Consider the following 19771-nt stretch of genomic DNA (forward strand, 5'->3'; position numbering starts at 1 on the left):
TATGTTGAAAACTGCAGATGGACACCAAAAGAGAACAATCCAAGCCCCGGAGGAAGTGCGCCGGGTTTTTAAGCACATTTTCGTAGCAGCCAAACTGTGAAATTACAACTTCTGTGTCCGTCACGTGATGCCATTGGGCCCAAAAAGACTTTTTCCCATAGACTTACATTGGGAAAGAGATGTTTTGTTTTTTTAGGTAAATCATCTTCCCAGTATGAACACTTGAATAGCCCTTATTCAAATCATTAGGTCCGAAAAGTTGTCAAATGCACTGATAGCCGAATCCAGAGTCATTTTCTTTCCTCCATTCATGTGAATGAGCCCCAGACTGAGGCTGGACCGAGGGCTGGGAGGCGGAGTTAAAGGAAACGCTACTGCGCCTGCTCTATGGGCCCAATGGATGTGTAAGATCACCGGAAGATCCGGGTACTTTATCACTTTAACACACCATTTTGGCTTCATGCACCTCTGAGCAACTCTCATAGGAATGAACAGGCATAAAGTATACAGTACAGTATTACTGCATACAGTATTCATATACTGTAAAAACAGTCAAACTAAATGGCTGTTAGGACAAGGTTATTCTGCCTAGCCGGGTGGCTGTTTATTGATTTAATGGCTCTGCTTAATGGCAATGTCCTGCTAATTTCTTCCATTGATCTCTACTGGTTCCTCAATAACCTTCACCGCTGTTATACAGAGAGTAGATGGCATGGAGGGAACCTCTTTGTTAAGGAATTATATTCTATTAAGCGTCAAGGCAAAGCCAACAGAAGCAGTCGTTTTGATACTAAACTCCTTTCACATTTCAGTGCCTCAGCACTCAGTTCAGGTTGTACATCGGAAAACCAGATTTTTGTTAAATGTTGGAAGGTGTATTTCTCAATTTCGGTTCACCTTTTGTCCCACCTGTCTGCTATCGGATGTGTGCTGTCTTCCTAATATATACTTTGCAAGAATTTCTCCGGAGTGCAATCCGAGCAAACGTTTTGAAAATAACAGGGTTTCACATGATTGGTATATTGGCATGTCAACCGTCTCTGTGAGCATGTGGCTAAGCTCTCTGAGCCTCTTGTGATGTCCTTGCAGTAGCCTTGCCGTGATTGGTGAGACTATGGGATGGGGTAGTGCCCTGCTAAGAACTGTCCCCGTCTGTCAGATCTCATCACTCCATCCTGCATTGCTGGGGGCAGCGGGACCAAAACTGACCACTGAGTCAACTGACAAGACAGCTCAGCATCCAGTTATACCAGAAGAAGAATTGCGCACACACACACACACACACACACACACACACACACTTGCAAATTCAGAAAGACACATAGGCATGCCATCACACAAGCAAATATGTGCACATTCACACACACATGAGCATGCAAACACCAAGTCATACAGACACATAAATGTAATACACACAGGCACATGCATGCAAAAGAACATGGACAGGCCAAGTGCTGGATCTACCCCCCAAAACAGCCACAACAGAGCCTGTGCAGGACACAAATGTGCTCTGACATTGAGGTTGGTAATGCTTTGAGTTGTCTAAAATCTCAACAACTGACCCAGAAATGCTGGTGCACAGAGGAGGGTTTGGGGTGCAGGGGGGGTTGCAGGTCATGTGTGATGCAGTGTGGAAGAGATCTAAATAGACACTTTCTTGCCCCCTTTGAGCCCTGCAGTGGTATCCTCGCTTTATGCACAATGAGGGGAGACAGAATAAGGTGGATCCTGAAACTGGGGTGCTAGTCTTTGTTGTGCAAAAGCATGTGAATTACTATGTGGTTCAAATATATACATAAGGGATCTAATATGGAGTGGGATTGCAAAATATCACTCTTCCTGTCCCCTGATTGAAGTCAGAGGTCACCTTTGTTTCCTCTCAGAGAGAGAGCGACAGAGAGAGAGAGAGAGGCTACAGAGGTCAAACACAAAGGAAAACAAGCAGCTGCAATATGTTTACAGCAGCAACCCTGAGGGAGGAAGAGGACCCGACAACAATATTGCGTATATTTATTTTTTAACTAAGTGATTCTGAGAAGTCAAGATGGCCTACTATATGCTTCCCTTGCAGGCAAACATATGCAAAAAAGCAGAAAAATGCACGCCAAATTGTACACACCATAACTTTCAAAACAACGAGAAATGCTTATATAATAGTTTTATGATAATTTCAAAACACTGTAGCCAAAGTGTAACGGCACTCAGAGAGTCCCTCGCCGCAGCTGCCTCGAGGCTTGGCTACTGCCCCGAGGTTTTGAGCTGCAGCTGGCAGAGTTAGCATTTCAAACTGATAAAGCTTCAGACTCTCTCAGTCCTCTGGTTCAATATATACGGTGGGAGAGATTCTACAGGAGGAGTCCTCCACCTCAAATGACCCTTCAGTGGCAAAAGGCAGTGAGTCTCTGTGTCAGTCTGAAAATTATACTGAAAATAGGTAGGTAGGGTTCTGACAATCTCTGGTGCAATTCTCCATCACAGAGATAAAACCCCATATTCCCCCCCTCAGCCTCTCACATGTTTAAATCCACTGCAAGCCAAGACTGAAAACTGTATTCTTTAACTTTAAGGCTTAAGAATAAGAAAAAAAATTTACATTTATCCTGTAAACAAAGGCCTTGTAATCAGCTGATATTTAAAAAAAAAATCAAAAGCACTTGGAATATGCATTATCACTAATTCATTCAAATTATAGTGTTAAAAAAATCAGTTTTACACATGAGGAAAAACCCAGCTGTCAAGTACGATCAACCACAGACTAAAATACAAGATGCATTATACAGACAAGTTCTGCATTACACATACTGTATACACTCTTGAGTGGTTTCCAGGAAACAATTTGAAGGGAAACTTTGCCGATTTTCAACTGGCTTTGTATCGTTGCAATGTGGGTGGTACGTGCAATAGTCCTCCCTGAACATTGTTCATTTGCACGTACCACCCACATTGCAACGATACAAAGCCGGTTGAAAATCGGCAAAGTTTCCCTTTAAAAAAATGAACTGTGAGTGTCAGAGGAGAAACGTCTCTTTGAGCAAGTGCTGAATGGTCCCGGTTAGCTCAACAAAGCTCGCTACGCCACAGCCAGACACAGAAAGCTCCACGCAGTTTGATATGCTGATATGTGTGCTGTTTAAAGTTCGGCCCTTTCCCTCACCCGCACTGCAGAGCCAGAGATCAAGTGATGCCGTCAACTAGCTAATGACAAGAGCGCCGCGGGCGACGGCCGGCAGCTTGATTTATACGTGGGGACAGAGATGAATGATTCATAGGCTACGAGACGGATACCAGGACACGTGGCAGCTATATGCCCCTCTCGCTTGCTCTCATTCGCAGATACACACCTCGCCATAAATGCCTAGGAACACTTTATGTCTCATCAGCTCAATGTTACACAACTGGCCAGTCCTGTTACCACCGCTCATAACGGCTCTGTGTCTTTTTCTCTCCCTCCTTTTGTCTTCCTCACGCTGTCCCTCTAGTGTTCCTCGACTCCCTGACCATTTCTTCTTCTTCCCTTCCCATTATAATGCAATACTAATCCTAAATATGGAACCCACTGTTGTAGGCTAAAATGAATGGCCCAATCATCATGCATCAATTAGTCCATCCATCATTGCTGATTGGAGGAGGAGGGGGTGTTCGTGGCGACTGTTCTCTGTGGTGGCAAGAGGGAGACAGAGATGGCATTAGAGGGAGCTTTCATGCTGAAATGCAATTTCCATCACTATTTGGGTACCGCAGACTGCAGTCCACGCGATGACCTTGTCCTGCTAATTTCAGAGGAATGTCCTCTAAATTACGTCATATCTGTAATAATTGGGTGAAATGATGTGACAGCATGGGGGTACAGTACATGTCACATGGTAATTTTTCAATATAATGACTGATGTTTCCACTAAGATGTCACTGTGCTTGACATAACTGTATATATATCACCATATATATCACAAACTTCTATTATTTAACCTCTTAAAAATCTGACAGCCTGAACTCCAGCCTGAAGCCAAACTCATCCTGTAAAACATTTGTTGGTACAAACAATAAATAGATGAGGGTTACGTGGAGTGTTGTGGCTTTCTGGCAATGTTATGCAGTCAGTATACTGGGTTACACAATTAATAAGGCAAGGCCACACTTGAGTGGTGGCATACAGTACAGTGTTAATGCATAACTTAGAAGTGCATTACACTTGGGATGTGTAGCGTAAAGTTGTTCTGTAATTTTATTAAGTAAGTGCAATTTACAAAATGACTTCTCTGCTCATGCAAGAACAAGGCCAATTCAAATAAGTTTTTTGTTTTACTTTAATTATTTAAATGTCACTGGCTCAAGTCAATGCAAGACGTTGACACTTTGGATGGCGCTATAAAAACAAAGCATGAAGAGTAGGAATGCAAAGCAACCTGAACAAAACCTATTGAAATGAGAGGTAAATATACTTAAACTACACAAAAGACAAAGAGAGAGGATGTCTATATGCTGCGAGTTTAGCTTGTAAATAGCTCCTAACAGCAGGGCCAATCCCGCAGAGGAGGACAGGCACACATTTATATCAGTGGCATCTCTAACACACTTTAAAAAGCACATAGAACATTACAGCACAAATACAAGTTGGACCTAGATCAGAGTGTAACTAACTGCCCGCTAAATATGAGGAGATAAGTAAATCCCAAGGGTACCGCGCTGGCTGAGGAATCTCTGCATCCAATTTATCATTTTACATTATTTAGGCTACTCCACGGGGAAATACCATATCTCTGTCATAAGTTATGCTAATGGCTGGTACTACCATCTGTGAACTGGGGACCATCAGTCAAGCATAGAGTGCAATCTATGAGCTATGAGAATAATACGTCATCTTTGAGTGATTAATCATATAGGGGAGTTCTGGGGCTTCCAGTGAGCTGATACGGTTGCGACGGGGACATAAGGCCATCTAACCCGAGCCGTCACACAACACCATCCTATAGGCTACCCCTCCCCCCGCACAGAGCACCATGCCCCCGCTCCCCTCCAATCTACTCAATAAACAAGCCTGGGGCAAGACCCAGACAGAGGATAATGGTTCACCTGGAGGTGACAGGAAAAGAAAACAGAGCTCTTTGCATAACGAATGCAGATAGAGATAAGCACAGCGAAACACTTAGGAATCTTGATAAAGGATTATCCAAACATTTCCGCAACTGGTTACATTTTCTTTTTTAAGCATGCTGGAGCACTCTTTTGGAAGAGCCAGTACTGCAGTTATTGTCCTGCTGAAATTGCAATGCTGATGTCGTACTTCTGCGGTCAGATATGTTTACTAAAAGCAGAAGTTCTTACACTTCAGAATGAGTTTTTATTCGCCAAAGTACATACATAACAGGAATTTGACTCTGGTTTTATGCATCGCTCTAAGCGTAATTACACAGGAAAAGAAATAACACATAGGGTCAAGGACAACTGAAGCTGGACAAATAAATGTACGGAATAGACAGGACTGTTATGTACACGAGTAGTGGAAAAAAACAGGAGTATACATAAATGTTTTATAAATATATACAAATAAATGACCAATAAAATAAAATAAGAATGTCAAGTGTTCATTAAGTGCAAACAATATTATAGTGCAAAGAAATAAATACTGAATGGATACATGGACTGGATGATTATGTACAGTATGTACATGTATACATAACCCAAAAGCCAGAACAAGGACATTATACTCCTACTGTTAATTCCATTTATGCTTTTGTATACACATCATTTTCTCAGCAAGGCCACTAAGCATAGCCTCATCATGTCATTGCGAGTCCAATGCCATCTTTAGTTGCAGAGGAGGTCAACCACCGCAGCCAGGCATAATCACAGCAAGCGTAATTAATCTCATACATTAGAATGTGTTGGTACTCGCTATGACTCACACCACTGTTTAGGAAACTTGTGAGGGAGGAGAGCTGGGGGCGCGCAGCACTACGGCACTATGTTATGCAAGCAATGACAAAGCTTGGTGAGTTCAGTGAGCGTTAGCAGCCCCGTGGCCAAATTAGCCCGAGTCAGGACGTACAAAACGAGCGTGCATGCGTCCCGCTGCTCGACTGGAGCGGAGAAAGAAGGCCCAACCTGAGAAGAACGATTTGTTTGGGTGGTCTAGTTGAAGCCTGGCGCTAAATGGGCAACGGTTCTGGTTGGAATGCTAATGAGCCCATTCCCCTGCTGGATGGAGACATCAAAGAGGCAAGAGGAGCTCCCTCTCTTCGACTACACGGGGCTTCACGGTATCATTACATGGCTCAGTGTGCACTTGCATCCTTGTGTTGGTGTGAGTATGAGCAAGCAACACATGGGGTGGGAGTGTGTGGGGGGGGGAGATAGACAACATGATGTTTACATTATGGTCTATTCTTTTGGGACTGTGCCAGCATTCAGCCATGCTGTGACACACATCACACGAGCAACCTGGTACCATTCATAATTACCCTCTATTCACAGAGGCCTCATTTAGCGTGCTATTATCAGAGATCATTGTTATTTCCCTCCATGTATGTATGGAATCCCAGTGAGACCAGCATGTCTAACGTAGATAACAGTGCTATTTTGGTTAACCCCATTGTGTACATAATACTGAAGACACACAACCCAGAGAGAATTCCCATCAGTGATTTTCTAAGGATTTAATAGAGCATCGGGGCAGAAGAATCTTTTCTAGACTTTTTTTTGTCTCCGTAACTAAAGCTGGGAATTTAATAATCTGCTTTTTGGGCACCGGACAAATCTCACCCATGGCTTTATTTACACTTCTTTCCACCCTATTCACACTGCTCTGGCTGCCAGCCAACAACCCCCTAAAAAGAAAACTATATTGTCTGTTTTGCTGTGACCACACATCACACTTGAATTAATGATAAGATATACAGAGAGGTGAAACTTTTCTCCCAAAAGATACCTACACACATATAGGGGGAACAACAAAAAATCCTCAAAATGTGTAAAGCCGGGAGAACTTCTAAAAAAAAAAAGTGTGTAGGTGGTAAACTAACTTTTCTTACATAAAGCAAAGACTTTGTCCAGTTTTCACATACTGGCGGGAGGCCCACCTCCAGAAGTGTGAGAACTAAACATGGCTCAGGTGCGTGAGGCCAACATGATGGATCATCCTGTTGTGAAGCTGCCCCTCTGCAGCGCCCCGAGAAGACAGCCTGGGAGATAAGGCAGGCCCTGTATGAGAGCACATCTCCTCTTCACATCGATCCTCGCCGCCACCAAGGCAGGAGGTCTTCACATGCCAAACCACAGATAGGGGTAGAGGGTGAGAACAGAGAGAACAGTTTTGCAGGTTTAGCAGCCACCTTCTAGTGATAAAGACACTGGAAGATAAAACCCCTCTTGGCCTCGTGTAGATAAAAGACAAACGGTGTAGAGCTTTGTTTTGGGGGGAAAGTAACATTTTCAGCAAGATAGGTAGATAATGGTAATCTCTCCCTGGTTATAATCCTCCATTTCTTTTTTTGTGTGACCAAAATAACAAAAGCAAGCTTCACAAGAATGCTAAGAAATAATGAAGTGACCTGCTGTGGTCATTATTAGCACGAGAGAAAATGTGAGCATTTTACAGTTAACTGACCTTGTATCTTGTGCCAGTAACTTGGCAGCATCACTGGAAGTCAATTAAGAATGAAAGGAGGCTTTGCTCTCAATAAATGGCACCAGCCACAATTAGAATTCCTCTGGAGTTAATAAGCACAGCTGCAGGTCACAATCAACTGAAATGTTTTCTTGCAGAGTATGACATTAATTGACACGTAAGATCTCACGTTCCAGTGTCGACAGCCCCAAATTCGACTTCACAAGGCTGCGTGTTCGGAGATTCGCCGAACTGTAAAAAGGTGATTTGCCACAAACTAACAATAATGAAAACATAATAGCAAAGAAAATTGCTTCTTGAGTTTTTCTGTGTACGTGGCGAATGAACAGTGAGAGTCGACCGCGGCGGAGACAGACACCAATCAAAAGGACAGCATACCTACGTTACAGGGCTCGGCTTTGTTATGGAGACGCGTGTTGGTGACCTATGATCTCAATCACAGACGTGTTTTTTCGATGGTTTGCGCGCTGAGGGCCTCTCCATGTCAGCGACACAGATTGGGATGCCGCACTGCTATGCATAGACGGCTGGAAAGTTTGCCGGCTTAACCGTGTATGAGACAAGATGAGGGCCACTCCAGGCAGCATGATTAGATCTGAATAAGACTTCAACAGGCTCTGTGTACACTCTAATGGACGCCATGAGCACTGAGCAGTATATGCTGTAGCTTTGGTGTTGCTTTATGCACATCCCTTGCCTCTGATGACTCATATTTCATGCCAGGTGTTAAAATACTTAATAAATAAAGACAGAAAAAAGTGCCATCCTGCAGAAGAACTGCATAATTCTGTCTTTGCGTTTTTTTATTAAACCAATTTCTAAAGCTACTCTGTAGACTTTGCAATCTCGAGGAACATTTTGACAGATTATGATAAGATTATATATATATTATAACATTTGAACAAGTCACCCACATCATCATCTTTTTTTTTAGTTCTGGGATTACAAAAAACTGAAAATACAGGACGTATAATAAGCACTGTAGATAAGCAGGGAATATCTGGCACAATGTAAATGTCAGTGAAGGTCTTGATTATTAGTTTTTATTAGTTGCATTAAAGAATGCAAAAAAAATGTCCCTTAAAGGAACAGTGTGTAACATTTCAAAGGGGAACTATAGGCAGAAAAGGAATATCATATTAATAAGTATGTTTTCTTTAGGGTATAATCACGTGAAAATAAGAATTGTTGTGTTTTTGTTACCTTAGAATGAGCCGTTTATCTACATAGAGAGGGGGTCCTCTCTTCACAAAGCCAGCCGTCATGTTTCTACAGTAGCCCAGAACGGACAAACCACTGTGTTAACTTTTCCCGCTTGGGTCGAAGTCAAAAACGTTACTCACTCCAGAGTTAACCCCCGTCGTCACGCCACTCAGCCGCCGGGAAGCAAGACACGGGAAACCTCTTTTGGTCTTGAAGAGCTGCAGCATTTATTCCTGTACAAAGTGCAACCTCCGCTAGCTCACATTCTCCTCCGCTCTCTCTCTCTCTTGCTTCACCACTCGCTCCCCACTTACACACACTCTACGCACTGACTCGGCTATTTTCCAAATGACCTACGCTACTCTTACAACAACTGGCTCTACAGAGGGCCATTTGAGTTTTCATGTCAGCCACCGTAGTTCTCCAACACGCTTAGCACAGGGGAGAGGTTGCAATCTGTCACTCTACAGAGCTTACACACTGCACCTTTAAGATGAACTCCTAAAATAATAATTGTAATAGAGACCTACAACACACACTATGTATGGGATGGATGGCAAACTTAAGATTGGCACTCATATTGAGACAAAGGGAGTTAAAAAACCTTAGCATCTTAATCGATTGCGATCTCAGTTTTAAAAATCATGTGAAAGCAATAACTAAATCAGCTTGTTACCATCTGAAAAACATAGCCAGACCTTATGTCAAAACATGATTTAGAAAAACTCATTCATGCTTTTATTTCCAGCAGGGTTGACTTCTGCAATGGTCTTCTCATTGGCCTTCCTAAAAACACCATCAAACAGCTTCAGCTTCTACAAAATGCAGCTGCTTTACAAAAACCAAAAGAACCAACCACATTACTGTAATACTTAAGACCCTACACTGGCTTCCGGTCAGTCACAGAATTGACTTTAAAGCACTGCTGTTTGTTTATAAATCACTAAATGAAGCAGGACCAAAATAGCTCACAGATATGTTTCAGCAGTACACACCTGCTAGACTTCTCAGATCAATGGAGAGAAATCTGTTGGCACTGTCAGAACTAAACATGGTGAAGATACTTTTAGCTGCTATGCTGCTCAGTGCTGGAACCAACTTCCTGAATGTATTAAAAGGTGTACCAACCGTGGTTACCTTTAAATCTAGACTTAAACCCTACTGTTCTCAGATGCTTTTTGTTAACTGATAGAATGCACTCTACTTTCCATCTATGATCTTTTTTTTTATTGTTTTATTTTATTCTTTTAGCTTTTATCTGCTCACCTGTAAAACACTTTGAATTGCAGATGTGCATAAATTGTGCAATACAAATAAACTCGACTTGACTATATAAGAACATTTTTATAGATATATGGATTCAACTAAATGGATTGCAAGCTGTAAAGATTCATTTATTAGTTTTCAACTATTAAATTAATCATCAACTATTTTGATATTCGATTAATCGGTTTGAGTAATTTTTTAAGAAAAAAAAAGGTCATAATTCTCTGATTCCTGCTTCTTAACTGTGAATATTTTCTGGTTTCTTAACTCCTTAATGACAGTGAACTGAATATCTTTGAGTTGTGGACAAAACAAGACATTTGAGGACGTCATCTTGGGCTTTGGGAAACACTGATCGCCATTTTTCACCATTTTATGACATTTTATAAACCAAAATATTAATCGATTAATCAAGGAAATAATCAACAGATTAATCAACAATGAAAATAATCGTTAGTTGCAGCCTTATTACAATAGATACATAAAATGTACTAATGTCCTGGTTGGGATCACCCTGGACACTGAAGCCTGTCAGGAGACGGTGACACATTCAAAGTGACATCCAACACAGATGGATAAACAGACAGAGCGGAAGCACTGACCTTATTTCATTGTCACACTATTCCAACATATCATCAAATAATCCCCCAGGGACTCAAAATTAACATTCCACATCTAACTGGGTACATTTTTACCCCAACCTCGTCTTACTGTAGTGAAGAATGATTATTTCAATCATGTCACTGTAAAAGTCAAATTACAGAAAAGGAGAACAGTTGGACTGGGCAGTAGCATGCTACTGGAGTTCCCAACCCATTATTCCCACACCACGGTCGGCTGCCTCAGATTTCCTCCGTCGCTTTGATGATAATGTTCTTCGGCAGGCCGCTAAAGTAATGACCGTCTCACAGTGTGGCACAGTGCAAGGTTGCCCTGCACTGCGCTCTAATGTTTTGGCCTTACATTCGACCACATTTAACACAGACACTCAGAGCGAAATGGACACTAAAGTCTGCCATGGACCAACAGAAGAATATAGACGCGCCATATGAGAACTGATGAGCGCAACTTGAATTGCTTTAATCCCATGGGAACAAACAATGAGATGATATAAAGAAAAACAAAAAGGCGTTCACTCACCTCCCCCTCCTCCCAGAAGACTGGAGTTTGCTGAAAAGAGAGAAAAACGAGTCAGTAAACTTCAAAGAGTAAGCAAATATAGATCATTATATACAGTCAGCAATATTCTGATTCTTTAACTGCACAAGTGTGATTTTTCAGAAATACACCTATTTGACCTGAAACGCTTATATAATTACCAAATGTGTCATTTATATCTAATGAACAGAGCTACTACTGACACATTTCACTGAGATCGAGAACAGAACAGAATGATTCATGAAAACATTCAGTATATTTTCACAGCCTTCAAAAGACAAGCTCAAGTGCCAAGAAGAGCCTGAAATTGGCTTGAATGATCATGTTACACATTTTCTCAGTTAAACCTGTAATCACACATTTGAATAGCTGTACCTGGCAATACAAGATGACACCACAGTCATCCAAACAAGCAACGAGAACGTCATCCAACAGTTTGTTTATCACGTCTCCAATAGACAGAAGTGATCATTGTGTGTGGCAGAGTTTTTTCTTTGAACGCTAAATTTGGCAACAAACGTGTGATTCAGTCGACAGCTAATTTCAATATACACTCCTTGGCAGATTTCTTCCTTGGCAACACAACAGAGGTTATGCTCAATAAAACAATGTGGTTCATTAAAAGCTATTAACGGTGGTCTGAAGTTTGTGACGGTTGTATTTACTGCTGTACAACAGAACTAGAATTACCGCCTCGCGGTCGTATGCCTCCGACAACTAGTAAAGTTGCAGTTTATATCCATGTCTGTCCAAAATATCATCACTTCATCATTTAAACCTATTAGACATCTGTTTGAGATTGTCATAACTAGCAAAAGAATTCTTGAGTAGTGGCCAAAAACGTGTTTTGTGAGATCACCTTGACCTTTGAACACCAAAATCTAATCAGTTCATCCTTGAGTCCAAGTGGACGTTTGTGCCATATATGAAGAAATTCACTCTAGGCGTTCCTGGGATATCACAAGAATGGGATGAGCGTGAGGTTACAGTGATCTTGACCTTTAGCCACTAAAATTGAATCCGATCATCTTTGAGTCCAAGTGGACGTTTTGCCAAATTTGAAGCAATTTGCTCAAGGCGTTCCTGAGATAGCACTTTCACGAGAATGGTACTGACGTACGGTTACAGTGACCTTGATCTTTGACCACCAAAATCTAATCAGTTTCATCCTTTAGTCCAAGTGGACGCTTGTGCCAAATTTGAGGAAATTCCCTCCAGAAGTTCCTGAGATATCGCGTTCACAAGAATGGACGGATGTACAGACAGACATACGGTTGGACGGACGGACGGACGTCTGGACGGCCGGCCGGACGGACGGTCGGACAACCCAAAAACATAATGAAAATCCAGATTTCACCATGGCTTTGTGGGGTCTGGCTGTTTCGTTATGGAAACCATAAAGACTCGCTCACTGTTATTCTGTTGTCAGCTTTAAGACACTCATGGCATTACTTAGCCCCGTGTTGTCCATGTGAATCTCCAACATTAACCGTAGTTTACTGGTTCAAGAGAAGGTAACGTCAGCCATCTAAGTGGAGACTGTATCATTAAAAATGAATCTGTCAGTTAGAACCATCCGTTGCACATGAGAGGAGAAAGATTAGAGGGGATTTAAAGTACATCTGTTAATTTGGGTGTTACTGAAAGTAGGTAGCCGGTGTGTTTGAAGTGTAGTTCATCCAGCGGGCACTGGGAGAATCATACACTGCAACATGCCTTTAATGATCTTCAGTTCCTGCTACAGCATTGGTTGGCTATCATTAGCAGTGAACACTACCCCATTAAAAGCTTGTTATTTCTCGAGAACGTTTTGGCGCACAAGCAACAGATAATGAACAAGTGGTATAAAGGAGAGCTCTCCAATGACAGCAGCACAGTCCTGTGGCTATTATTGTTTTGCCTGATTACGTGTGCGGAGGGGACTTCTGGAGTTCACTCAGTTTCCACACCTTTCTGTGGCACCATTATGGCTTTGCATTGTTCTCATTTGAGCACCACACATATGAGTGGGCACATGGACAAAGAAAGCTCTCCCACTGCAGAATTTGTTTCATCAAAGGGCTTTTGTTGTGTGTGTGTGTGTGTGTGTGTGTGTGTGTGTGTGTGTGTGTGTGCACATACAGTATGAGCATAACATACACACACAAGAAACAGCAACTCAAACAGGGATGTACTGACAATCCACTGTCATGTTTACAATAGCACCTCTCCAGGTTTTTCTGTGATGAGAAAGACGCTTGTGCTCTGCCGGCCTTTTGTTTAGCTCTGGAATCTATCAGCTATCAACAGCAAGCACACAACTCAAACGTGCATTTCCAGAACACAACATTTCCTGTTCATATTTCAAAAGCATGGATAAAAAAAAAAAAAAGGAAAGGCTTTATTACCAGTGCAGTGATACCTTTGATTTTAAGGTAGATGCTTAGAAACTTGCAGTATATGGTATATGTAACTTTTTTTGATGTAAATTTTGCAAGCTTGCTGTTGTTTATCTATTATCCGTACAATGAAATGAATAGTTTCAGTGCCAGTTAAAGGGATAGTGTGTAGGATTTGGTGGCATCTAGTGGTGTGGTTGCAGATTGCAACCAACTGAGTACCCCTTCGCTCACTCCTCTCTTTCCAAGATTGCAGTAATGTGACCTGCTGAGTGCAAAACCATGGTTACGTCTGTGCTTCGTTCAGAGGCCATCTTTACCATAATAACACTACTTTGGGAGCGACGGAAGTCAGACGGCGGCTGGCGATACCACGTTTTTTTACTCTTTGGCTTACGTTGCCAGTTTCACAAGCGTGTCGGAGAACTACGGTGGCCTTCAGGTAACGTAAAAACACGAAAGTCTCTCTCGAGAGCCAGTGTTTGGTTTGTCCGTTCTGGGCTACTGTAGAAACACGGCGGACTCCATGAAGAGGACCTGCTCCCTGTGTAGATATGAAGGGCTCATTCTAAGCTAACGAAAAGACACAACGATTCTTAGTTTCAGGGGATTATACACTAATGAAAACATAGTTATGAATATTGTGTTCCATTTCTGCTAATAGATCCCCCAAAATGTGACACACTGTTCCTTTAAAGGCAAGCTAATGGTATGCTAGTTTTCGGTAAAGTCTATCATCATTGTCTAGTCTCCTGGGGAGTCTTCCTATTCCTGAGCTATTAAAACACTGGGGTTTAATTACCTGACATTATGGAAATGCATACCTGAGGGGGGCGCTTCATTTACTCCACACCTAATCAGAGATTGGAGATGTGGTTGCTAATCAGTCTGACACAACTCTTGTGTGTGTGTGTGTGTGTGTGTGGTGGGGTAGTGGTAGTAGTGAACGGGGGTTGTCTGGGGGTTGAGATGTTAGATGCTTTCTAACCACATGTGACTTGGTGTGATCACGGCAATAGCCCACTGGGAGATGAAGAGCGCTTCGACAGCCATCTCATCTCTGCGGTGGGTTTGATAAATATGTTAGAAGGGAGGGGTAAAAACGCTGCTTTATGCCTTTTCATTTCCCCCTCTCCCTGCATCCTCTCCCTTTAACGATCAGAGTGTCATGAAACGTGTTTTGGCAGTTTATCTTAAAGCACACTGTGCTGCTTATGCACACAAAATATCTGTAACCTACAGAGTCGGTGAGCTCAGCCCACAGCGATACGTATCAAGGGAGACATTAAAATCCCAAAGTGGATGGGGACTTGCTTTGACAATCCGTCTTCAAGCATGAGACAAATAAGAAGCAGCTGGTGGAGGAGCTAACCCAGAGCAGCACTCACTCTTGGCAGCAAAGGCTGTGAGCTTGTGCCTTATTCAGTATGACTTGCCTGAGAAGTGCTTCAATTATCCTGAGTGAAAATCAAAACAGAAATCCATATTTGGCCACATCCACCCCATAATGCATATTTTATAGAGTGTGTATTAATTATAAACTAGCTCTCCTTGCTGTTTGTGCCTGCCCTGAGCTCAGTCTGGCTATCTTGTGGTGGATCAACACATTTCTGCCTTTAGGGAAGCAGCGGGAGAGCCAACAATTAGTATTATCAGAAGACCATTATCTGTTTCTTCTACAGTGGCTGAGAGCGTACATGTGGAGTTGTCTCTTTGAATACATGTTTAATGGGTTTTGGACTGTGGGTCCGCCAGTGTGTGTGCCCCCTTGAGAATTTCATCAATCAATTCGTCAATCTTTCCTTCAAGGACAGAACAGACCACATCTCCATCTCATTCGGCAAAGGCTGACTGTTGCCTCACGTTGCCTGTCTTGGCCAAAAAGTTGCACGCGAACACACTGCAAGACAACAGCCAACGGCCGAATACCACGTACGTTCTGTGCCTGCGTGAGACGAAATAACTTTCCCTACCAGCAGGTAGCCGTAGTCTGTGTTCGTCATTCAAAATGCGAAACTGGAAGACCTACGGCGGATATACAAGCCGTTGTTATGATACATGAAACAAAGCAGCATTTGCCGACCATTTTCACGCCACTCTCACTCATCACTTAGCTTCATTCCAGATGGCCGTATCTTTGTGAATATATTTGTGTATTGGAATGATCAGATGAGATGAAGATGAAAAATGAGAAGAGCCTTCTGTGATTCAACATGCTGAATCGGCCAAAAAGGCGCCAACAAGGGAAGACTAGAGCCAACAGTGCGGGACACACCGCAAAAACTAGTAGAGGTGGGAATCACCAGAGGCTGCACGATGTGATATTATCACATACGATCTTAGTGCAATTTTAAACATTTTGCAATATGCTGAGTATTGCGATAAGATATAATATGATATATTGTGAATTATTACCTTTATTCAACTGTAAATTATGCACAGTATCAACATCTGTTTTATCAAACACGATTCAGTTTTCACTCTGTTCATTTCACTCCAATCATTTTAATTGCAGCAAAATGGGATTGTCAGTCAAGCAGACAGACTGACCGACACTGTCATAAAGACATAAATGTTTCATCAAGCACCTGACAAACTGAGCTGTTTGTATTACAATCTACATATAGTACAACTTAACTGAATGCAAACTTGTGTGGACTGAACTTCTGTACCATTACAGGTATTTTTGAACAATGCAACATCTACAAAACAATTATGCAGTCCCTTCATCTCGCTTCAGTCATTTTTAGCAAAATGGGATTGTCAAGCAGACAGACTGAGCAACACCGTCAGTGTATAAAAACATCAATTTTGCATCCTGCACCTGACAAACTGAACGGTTTGTATTAGAGTCTATATTGTACAGTAGTTGCAATATCAATAGTTTATATAATAAAACATTGATACTGACGTCTGTGTATCGATAAAATATAGCCCCACAAAATCGCATTGATTATTATATTGATTTCTTTCCCCCACACCTAAAAACTAGAGCAACAGACAGAGTGTCAGGGCCGTAAAAAAAAGTACAAGGATTCCATCACATTATACATATATTACTGCAGTGATCTTTAAGCTTTAATATTTCAGAGAACTTGAATATTTATTGTAGTAGTTGAAGATTTGCAATGGCCCAGTTAATGAGAAGAAGGAGCGAAGCCAAAGTAGCAGGCTGTGACTTGGAGTTTGTCAGGAGTGCTGCTGAGAGTCGTCCCAGTAGTAACCACAACATGGGTCATAAATCTCAGTGGAAGGGCTCCCCAGACTGCCTGGAGATGGCAGGTCATTAGGAACTGCTGGTCCACGGCATTAGGCTGGCCCATCAAACATATGCCTGAACTGTCACTGTGGGAGGACCCACTTCCTGTCTGCCCTTTGAACTCTTAACCCCACACTGCAACCTCATTTATCCCTCCGCCAATGACAATGCAGCGGAGCCGCTGCTGTGTATTTTCCCAGCGAGAGAAATATTGATAACAAAGCCCCAGCCAGAGAGCGCAGGCACAGTTTATGGATTGTGGCACTGCGTCAAGAAGCCGGCACAGACACAAACACAGTGGATAGGAATGGTGAAACCAGCCTCTTGTCTCAGTGTGTCCATATATTTGCAGAGCGTTCATAAAAATGGCTTATGTGCACTTCAGTGCGCGACTCCTGTGTGTGCAGAGGGCAGCGAGGCATGGATCTGGATTGTGTGCTTGGTGTCGTCAGCAGAGCCCTAGATCATGCAGTTAAATGGGAAGTGCTAGTGCATAACCACAAAACCTCAAGGCAGTAAACAGATTCACTGTCTACCTTCTGGTCTCTGACACCTCAACTGAACCCTTTAAATATGCTCCATCGAATACACACTCACCTTATCCTCTCGCACGCTTCTCAATAAGCTCAGAGGTTAATAGTGTACTCGGCTGTGACTCTGGGATAAAAGGTGGGGTACAGAAACTAATAAAAAAAGTTTTATGGTTCAGGTTGCCTGCTCTGTTGCAGATAGATGAGTCAAAAAAAATCTTTTTAAAAGCAACCAGGGCGGCCACTGCAAGAGAACGCTAGCAGCCTGTGTGTCTGCAAATGTTAAAAGGCATTTTAGCAGGATACTCAGTAAATATATCCGAGTCAAATTAACTGTGTTAGGGACGATCTCTGCTATGTTCTATAGCAACAGCATGCTGCTTCAATATCAGCGCATGTCAATATCACTTACTGCCACTTTTGAAGCATGTCTTACCTGTCCACAAAAGAAGGATTTCTGATTTGAGCAAATATGACACAAAACTGTCCCAGATAAAAGCGCAAACTAGGTCAATAGAGCTGCTCTTTGTAACCGGGAGTCACATCTCTTTTTGTTCTCCATTCTGCTGCTTTAATTAGAAGTCATATTCGCAGTTAATTTGATGGGCACAAATTAGCATCTACAACACAAATAGAAGGCCTAAAATAATGAAGGAAATAGTTCGGAGAATAAAAAAAAGGCCGATCGTTTGTAGACTCGGCTGACACTTAGATGGTCATTAGACATTCCCCTTCATAGTGTTCTGATGTTTAACATGTCAGCTCTGAATGCCGATGTTCAAAGAGTCAGTGGAGTGAAGGACTTTTGAGTGGAATAATGTGCTGCTCCACACACACACACTTTTCCACTCCGCCAGCTTTCCTAACAAGCACTGCTACTGAGCCTGTACACACACACACACACACACACACACATATGTACACACATGTGCGTGTACTTACGCACTTCAACCCAACTCAACAGGAAATATTCAGGCTAGAATTTAATATCTAGAGCAACACACCATGTCTGTGGAGCTCTGCGTTAAACTGAGGCAATTCTAACCTTTAATGATGGGGGCTTTGTTTTTTTCTTCTTCTTTTAGTAGCTGCCGAAATTCGCACAAATAGAAATAAAACTTAAACGAGCCACCAGTTGTGGGATGAGAGAGCAGAGAGGAGAGGCAACACTGGTGTTTTTTATTTGCGGCACATCAAAAATGCATGCTACACCACACACGCTGCCTCGTCGGATGATACTTGTTGGCATTTTTGTTCTTTATAGCTTCTAGTGGTCCCTGAGGAGCCCGACTGAGCCAGACAAACTTGTGGTAGAGGTGGCACGATCCCAGCAGCACATTCACACACACAAAAAAAAGCCTAAAGCTTGGCTCATACTTCAGTCGCAATTATGCAACTGCGGCAGTACAGTACACAAGGTACAGAAGAGTGTGTCAGAATGCTACATGTCAAAGTGTTTCCTGAAATGTTAACCACATGCCATTGACATGACTGAAGTTTCATGTTTCTTTCACAGGTGAGGTGAATGAAAAAACAATTAAGATACACAAGAGAAAACAGAAGCACATCAATTTAGAGAAAGCGTGACAGCATAAATCTTAAAGTGGCATTTGGCAGCACAGGTAAATGGGTTTGCAGCCAAAAAGAAGCGCTGCATTTAGACTTAGCATCGGCAGATACTCAGCATATTTTGGTTTAATTGCATAGAATTGTGTTAGTTTTAATCAACGTTAACTTCTTGTTTTTGCAAAACTTGCCTCAGCTGTGAAACACTACAGCAAATTAAATTGAATTTAGAGTATACTGCCAGCTTTATATCCCCCTGTCTTCCACACCAGTTTAGTGTAAGTTACAGGGTTTTTCTGCGTTGTAAAATTTTAGGAGAACCTTGTTGCTGAGTTGCAGACCTTGTTTGCCATTCATTGGGTTGTTATAGTAACTTGATTTGGTGCCGGTAACATCATCAAGCAGGTCTCATTTCTCATGTGTATTGATACTCTGTCAGCATTCAGCACAAACAAAATGTTCATTAAGTCAGATGATGGGTTGAATTTTCAGCGGCTCTGTAGTATTTTCAGTTCAAGCTATTTAAAAAGCTCATCTGGCTCAAACACGCAGTCTATTGCTTGTGGGGATTCATTGGTTACCTTCACTGCTGCATAATGGTTCATGACTTCACTGTTCAAAATCACTGAAATAACGATGATGTGGATTCTATTTCAGGTTGGATTTATTTTTGAAATACTCATAACAATATCAGGCAACCGTAGGCTGCTTCTTAAACCTGTTCATATTCTCACCACTACTTGTCATATACTGCTGATGGCTTAAATTATGTTGTTTTTGCAGCTTC

At 42.1% G+C, this 19771-nt stretch overlaps 1 protein-coding gene across 2 annotated transcripts in view; it reads right to left on the minus strand.

The window, feature by feature from the left end:
- The window catches only part of macrod2 (mono-ADP ribosylhydrolase 2), a 455425-nt gene that overhangs the window by 306526 nt on the left and 129128 nt on the right, over nucleotides 1-19771 (minus strand). For both annotated transcript variants that reach the window (XM_074646542.1, XM_074646541.1), the window contains exon 4: nucleotides 11234-11263. In XM_074646542.1, the coding sequence (XP_074502643.1) occupies nucleotides 11234-11263 (30 nt within the window). The remainder of the gene's footprint in view (nucleotides 1-11233; nucleotides 11264-19771) is intronic.

The sequence above is a fragment of the Sebastes fasciatus genome, chromosome 9 (genome assembly GCF_043250625.1).
Source record: "Sebastes fasciatus isolate fSebFas1 chromosome 9, fSebFas1.pri, whole genome shotgun sequence".
Classification (NCBI taxonomy): Eukaryota; Metazoa; Chordata; class Actinopteri; order Perciformes; family Sebastidae; genus Sebastes; species Sebastes fasciatus.